Source organism: Nicotiana sylvestris, chromosome 8 (genome assembly GCF_000393655.2).
Source record: "Nicotiana sylvestris chromosome 8, ASM39365v2, whole genome shotgun sequence".
NCBI lineage: Eukaryota > Viridiplantae > Streptophyta > Magnoliopsida > Solanales > Solanaceae > Nicotiana > Nicotiana sylvestris.
In genome coordinates this window covers 21,611,440-21,619,035 of record NC_091064.1, presented here as the reverse complement: position 1 = coordinate 21,619,035, position 7,596 = coordinate 21,611,440, and the positions used below count along the sequence as shown (strand labels likewise).

Genomic DNA, 7,596 nt, shown 5'->3' with positions numbered 1-7,596 from the left:
TTATTAACATGTTAGCTCTTGTAAATATTTTTGCAGAATCTTGTCAACAAGCATCTAAAGATCATGGTGAACAACTGCAAGATAAAGAAAATGTGGAATTGCAAGAAAAAGAAAATACTGCACGCAATATCTTAGCTGAGTTGTCTCTTGAAAAAATACAAGAAGGTACTGCGGAGAAGACAGGTACTGATTGTGCCCTAATTATTATATGTACAATTGAAATTTTGTCTCTTCATTTGACCTGTTGCAGAAAACTAATATGAATTTGTATATATATATATATATATATATATAGTGTCGCCAGCAGAGGAAAACAAAGAGGACACCAATGATGACGATCTTAACCAATATACAAGGAAAAGAAAGAGAGACAGTATTGGTTATGATGGTCCGTCATTTTCTCTTTTTACTCCTACTCCTCCAAGTACACAAATGGACATTGATGCGACTTTGACTATGGAGGGTGAAGGAAATGTTGAAGAAGAACTTGGTCGAGGTAAAAGGAACAAGAAGTTAAGCTGGCAGTTGAAATCTCCTTTTGATAAGGAAGGAAAATCAGTAAGTTCCAAGGCAGATAATCAAAATACTCCGAAGAGTTCAGGTTGGATAAAATCAACCTATACTCGTAGATGTATCATTATGCCACAGAAGATGAAAAATTAGTGAAGAAATTCATTGTGTGGTTGGGCAAGGAGAAAAGGAGAGGTCGCAAAAAAGAGTAAGTCTCTTAATGTGTTTCACTACATCCTTAACTTCTGTGATTGTAAGACTAATTTTAGGACTAACTGTCCTTAACTTATAGATTCAAGTTTAAAACTTAAGGACTTCTTGTCCTTAAGATTTGAACCTGGAATTCAAAGTTAAGGACAGAAAGTCCTTAAGTTCTAAACTTTAATCTATAAGTTAAGGACCAAGTGTCCTTAGCTTTTGAATTTGATACTCAAACTTAAGGATTGCATGTCCTTAGCTTATGAATTTTGAATTCAAACTTAAGGACAGACAGTCCTTAAGTTTTAAACTTGAATCTATAAGTTAAGGACCAATTGTCCTTAGCTTTTGAACTTCTAATTCAAATTTAAGGACTGCTTGTCATTAATTTTTCAGCATGAAAGGCTAAGTTCAGGATTAAATTCTAACTTGACATTTTCAAAATTTTCAGGGGACAAATTGATTTATATGCTGATGATAATAGTGTGAGGAAAAAACCATACAAATTGTATCATCAAAAAATCAGTAGCAAAATGTTTTTCCTTGAGCTTTCAGATAGCAAATTTGTTCTTGATGATAAGGTTAGATAATTCACAAGGCATTTATTTTTTCTATTATTAATTTATCATTTTTTCATTATTTTATGACTGATTTGTTATTGATTTGTTTTATTTTTTGCCTTTTTATGAAGCATATTGACATTGCTCTCTATTATCTGAGAAAGAAGGAATGCTACCACCCTCGCGATCATCCTTTTCGATGCACAACTACTGATGTTCTTTTTGATAATTATATGGCACTTGTGTATAAAGATTTCAGTGAAGATGCTAGTGATGAGTTTTGGTGTGCTGGTGATAATCAGTTATTTCTGACACCATATGTGTGGGGGGACAACCGTAGATGTGGAATTGCATGGACTGAGGTTGACAAAATCTTTTTTCCATGTCGGCTTCCTTCAGAAGATGATAAAGCTGTGACACACTTTCTGTTGGGAGTATTGGACTTGAATCAGAAAAAGATTGATGTATACGATTCCATATACAGTGAGCCATATGAAGCAGGAATGAACTACATGCAAATGTATGCACGCATGATCCCCCATTTGCTAAAGTTCTCACAGTTTGACAAAAATCACAAGTCTTTTGGGAATGTCTTCAACAAATTTGATATACAGTGGCAAAGATCACCACACCAAACTGGATCGTACGTGTTATTATTTGTTATATTATTTATATGTACTTAAGATTTATTGTTTAATTCACTGCATATCTTACATTTCTCTTAGGACTGATTGTGGTGCATTCCTGGTCAAATTTGCCGAGTTGCTGATGATAGGAAAGGACGTGCAGCAATTCCAACCCGAAGACATAAAAGACTTTCGAAAAGAACTTGCTGCAAATCTTTGGGCACATGGTGAATGGAAAAGAAATTCTGGTTATGATACTCCACCAGAAAATGTTGGTGATGATTATGAGAGTGAAAATGAAACATTCTGTCCAAAGGAGTTGTAAAGAAATTGTGGTGTTATTTTTGTATAAAATTGCTGTAAAGGTGACATCTGAATTATGCCAGTTTAGGATAGTTCTGAAATATTCTGTAAATTTGTGAAAAGCCACTTATATTTTCTTTTGTTGGCATAGCGTAATTTTTTGTAACAGCTATGCAAAATTACAATTTCAAAAGTTATGTCAAGGCATTTTGTAATTTATTTCGTTGTTTCTCTCAACTGTTGATTTGTCCATTGAGTTTGTTAGTATTTGTTCATGACTAAGTGTAAGTGAACTTCAAATTCAAAGTTAAGGACCAAATGTCCTTAACTTTTGAACTTGAAATTCAAAGTTAAGGACCGACAGTCCTTAAGTTTTGAACATGGGACTATAACTTAAGGACCTCATGTCCTTAACTTTTGAACTTGTATTTCAAACTTAAGGACTCCTGTAGTTAATGACAAACAGTCCTCAAGTTTTTAACATGGGACTATAACTTAAGGACCTCATGTCCTTAACTTTTGAACTTAAAATTCAAAGTTAAGGATAGACAGTCCTTAAGTTTTTAACATGGGACTATAACTTAAGGACCTCATGTCCTTAACTTTTGAACATGAAATTCAAAGTTAAGGACAGACAGTTCTTACGTTTTTAACATGGGACTATAACTTAAGGACCTCATGTCCTTAACGTTTGAACTTAAAATTCAAAGTTAAGGACCTCATGTCCTTAACTTTTGAACTTGAAATTCAATGTTAAGGACAGACAGTCCTTAAGTTTTCAAAATTGCAAGTTGAACTTACTGACTCCTATTAATAACTTTTAATTGTTGAACTCAAAAGAAATTAAAAGAACGTAACAAGATATAAATATTGAAAATCTAGGCATCCGCTCAAATTAGAATAATAATGAATACAATCTATAGCAAAAACTTAAAAGAGTCGATAAACATAAGTGTATATTTCTACTCTTCTCTATGCTTTCTTGAAAATGGATGGAGTGCCGGAGAATATATACAAGTTGTTCTATTATGACCAATTCTTCTGCAACGACCACATTTAAATGTTATTTTTGATGGCTCGATAGCAGGAATATGCCTTTTCTTTTGCCTTCTGGTGGTGGCACTTTGAAATCTGGAGGTTTAACAATTTGTGACTTAACACTCTCTGGTACAATCCAATAATCAGTATGTCCTACAGGATGTATTTGCCTTTCATGTGTTTTCAGCCAAGATTCCTTTAAGTACCAGTGCGAACAAAAGTCGGACTTCTTGATGTTTCTCTTCTCGATAGCTGCAATTGCATGTATGCATGGTAATTCATCAAGTTGAAATTGAAAACAATCACATGTTCTTTTGTTTAAGTCCACCAAGAAAGTTATTCCTTCTTCTTCAACTCTAGAACGCCATGAATCAACAGGGAAGACCTTCAATGTTGAAAAATTATAAGTGAGTACATTATGTTAAAAAATGTTAAAATCATAATATAAACATAAAACATAATACTTACGTTCAAAGTAAATGCTAAATCTATTCTTTTCTTCAATTCCTCCTCTACCCAACAAGAAACATCATAAAATGTTCCTTCTGCTTTATTTCTTCTTTCATAAAACCAATCTTGTAGCTTCACTTGAATGAAATCCATCATTCTTAGTATAGGCAGCTCCCTTGCTTCTAATAGCACTGAATTCATCGACTCAACTATGTTTGTTGTGAGCATGTCATATCTTCGTCGTGGACTACAAGAACGTGCCCATCTTTCCGATGGTTCTTCCATCAAGTAGTCATAAGTTTTCCTATCTACATTTGCAGTATCTAACATGTATATGTCAAATTCTTTATGCATGTATACTCTTGTAGCACTTTGGAAAAGTTTTATGACCTCACTTTTCACCTTTATTCCCTTTAGGTTCTGCTCCAAATGATAGATGCAAATCCCATGATGGCTTTCAGGATATACCTTTACAATTCCATTTGCAATAGCTTGATGCCTGTCTGATAAAAAAATCAAATTCTCACGGCTCCCAATTGCATTGCGAAGCTGATTAAGTACCACTCATAGGAATTGTTGTTTTCAGATTCTGCTATTCCAAAGGTTAATGGGAAAATTTGGTTATTTGCATCTTTTGAAACTGAAATCATTAAAACACCACGATATTTTGACTTCAAAAAAGTTGCATCAACAACAATCACTGGTCTACAATGATTCCAACCAGCTATCGATGATCCATATGCGTAAAACATATAAAGAAACTTGAAAATATAATATAAAACAAGGTTAAAATACCTGAAGTTTAGGACAATCAGTCCTTAAGTAACATTTACAAGTTATAAAGTTAAGGATATGCTGTCCTTAACTTTTATTTCAAAGTTCAAAACTTAAGGACTGGAAGTTCTTAACTTTTAATTACAAGTTCAAAATTTAAGGATAGGAAGTCCTCAACTTCTGGTTACAACTCAAAAGTTAACAAGGCTAAAGACAGCATGTCCTAAATTGTTTACATGTTGTTGTCGTCTATATTTATGTTAGTATAAGTTCCCGGGTTCTTACTTGTCATCATATACAAGTATGAACACAATAATTCATAATTTTCTTCGGGACTTCCTCTTATTAAAGCGGAAGCATGTTGAATAGCACGCCACGCCTTGTGATATCCAATGTCTAGTCCATGCAATTTTTGCATCTCTGCCATGACAAAAGCTGGTGTAACTTCAAATCTTGGGTCCCGAAGATTATCGATAATGTAACCACTAATCAACTTTGAAGTAGCATGCCTTTGATCTACTTTCCTAGTGTTAACAGAGCAGTCATGCTTTTTCTCAAGCTTTACTATCTTGAATAATGTTGAGTCTTTAATTCTGAAAGCACGCACACACCAACGACACCTATCATCATTGCATGTCAACAGATATCTTGTTGAGCTTGATCTAACAACTTTAAATTCAAAATTTCCTTTGATTGCTATATTGGAAAAACAGTTAATTATGCTCTTCTTCTTGTCAAATACTGATCCGACTTTTATTTTCTCCAAAGAAGCATTTTCTCTTAATATCGTAGTTGGGGATTCTTTTTGTTTCAAATTTGATCTTCGTCTAGTTATTTGAGTGCAGGTTTTGTCAGCAACTACTTCGATTACCGGTGCACTCTCTAAGACTTGAACACCCAAAACTTGTTCGTTGTCAATCTCTATAATGCTTTGTCCTTCTACTTGAATAGAATCAAATGTTTGATGCACCTCTTCATTTAATGGTTGAGCTTCAACCATATCTACTTCAACTATCTGTTGGCATCGCTCTTGATTGTCATGTTGAGTTTTTGTGTTGGCATGTTCATTGCTTGTTGATGCAAAAACTCTTTCCGAAATATCAACTATGAAACGACAGCTCTTGAAGAGTGAATGAGTTTTTAGCAACTCTATACATGTGTGAAGATCTAAATCTTTGGATACAAGCATTCCTTTGCTTGTTCCAAGGTTGATATCAAACCATATCACTATTTCAAACTTTTCTCTATCCAATTCAATAAGCTCAAAAATTTGTTTAACGAAATCTTCAAACTGAATTGACTCAGGTGCTAGGAAAAGCTTTGTTTGATGATCAAGATATTTATAGTCTTCAGTCCATCTACCATTAAAAGCAACTATTATACATATTGTTTCCATCCTACAAGTCAAGAGAATGGGAAACAAAGGACATACGTTATAAAGCAATCCTTGTAGAATTAAGAACAGGTGTACTGTAAGTGCAAGACCAAGATAAAGACTGCATGTCCTTAACATTTAAACATGGAATTAAAAGTTAAGGACTTCCAGTCCTTAACTTTTGAACAAGAAATTAAAACTTAAGGACTGTCTGTCCTTAACTTTTGAACCAGAAATTAAAACTTAAGGACTGCATGTCCTTAACTTTTGAACCAGAAATTAAAAGCTAAGGACTGCCTGTCCTTTAACATTTAAACATATAATTAAAGTTAAGGACTGCCAGTCCTTAACTTTTGAACCAGAAATTAAAAGCTAAGGACTGTCTGTCCTTTAACATTTAAACATGTAATTAAAGTTAAGGACTGCCAGTCCTTAACATTTAAACATGGAATTAAAAGTTAAGGACTGCCAGTCCTTAACATTTAAACATGGAATTAAAAGTTAAGGACTGCTAGTCCTTAACTTTTGAACCAGAAATTAAAAGCTAAGGACTGTCTGTCCTTTAACATTTAAACATGTAATTAAAGTTAAGGACTGCCAGTACTTAACATTTAAACATGGAATTAAAAGTTAAGGACTGACAGTCCTTAACTTTTGAACCAGAAATTAAAAGCTAAGGACTGCCTGTCCTTTAACATTTAAACACGGAATTAAAAGTTAAGGACTGCTAGTCCTTAACATTTAAACATGTATTTAAAAGTTAAAGACTGTCAGTCCTTAACATTTGAACCAGAAATTAAAACATACAATTTGAAACTCAAGCTACAGGACTTTGTATACAGAAGAACAGCAACAAAGTGAAGGACATTTTGTCCTTAAGTTTTTTTATTCAATTTGCAAAATGAGGCGAGTAGAATCAAAGTTAAGGACATAGTGTTCTTATTTTTTTGAATTCAATTTCCAAAATGAAGACACTATGTCCGAAATACAGAATTATCATAGGAGGCAATGTCTATAAATTTATCAATCCAGAAATTCAAAAAAAATCAAATTCTTATCTAATATATAATCAAATCAATACAGATCTAAAAAAGTATAACTATAGCAAAATAAAAATCGATAGAAACACATGAAATTACAACTTACTATTTATCTATGTCGTTTTTTGGATTAGAATGCTGAATTTTTGAAATCGGGAAGAGAAATGGTGGTTCGTCCTCAGTTGATCGCCGCTGTGGTAACTGCTGCTGCTGCTCGCTTCTTCTCTTTGTGTAACTGCTGCTTGTGTTGATAGCATAGGTATAAGTTATACCAGAAGGGTATTTTCGTCCAGTCAGGTATAAGTTTTTTAAAGGAGTGGCTAAAGTCTAAATACATTGAAAACAGTGGCTTTAAAATAAAAGCCACTGCTTTTAGTGGCTATTTGTGCCGTTCGCCATCAAAATAATAGTCTTCTCACATAAAAACAAGATAAAATTAGTCCAAAATTATTCTTCTTATCTTTTTTTTTGGAAAAATATAATATCAATACTATTTTTGTATTTTTTAATTTTATGAAAAATAGATAAACTAAAATTAACTATATAAAAGATCAATTTGCTAAATAAGAGAAAATATTTTTATAATTTTTATTTTTGTGATAAAATAAAGTAAAAAAGTCAAAACTAGTTGAAATAGCCATAGTAGACCTAAACTAAATATTTAAATGTTAAAATGTATAAAATCATGGGGAGGGTCAAAAGTTACATGTCTATATTCATGG

The 7,596-nt window shown here is 32.9% G+C and overlaps 1 protein-coding gene across 1 annotated transcript; it reads left to right on the top strand.

Moving 5' to 3' along the window:
• Positions 1 to 432: 432 nt before the first annotated feature.
• Positions 433 to 2,298, top strand: LOC104211682 (uncharacterized). Its single transcript, XM_070153558.1, has 5 exons — positions 433 to 558; positions 630 to 718; positions 1,160 to 1,289; positions 1,400 to 1,911; positions 1,994 to 2,298. Exons 1-5 carry the CDS (start codon positions 433 to 435, stop codon positions 2,217 to 2,219), a joined length of 1,083 nt encoding a protein of 360 aa, XP_070009659.1. The 3' UTR covers positions 2,220 to 2,298.
• Positions 2,299 to 7,596: the final 5,298 nt, after the last annotated feature.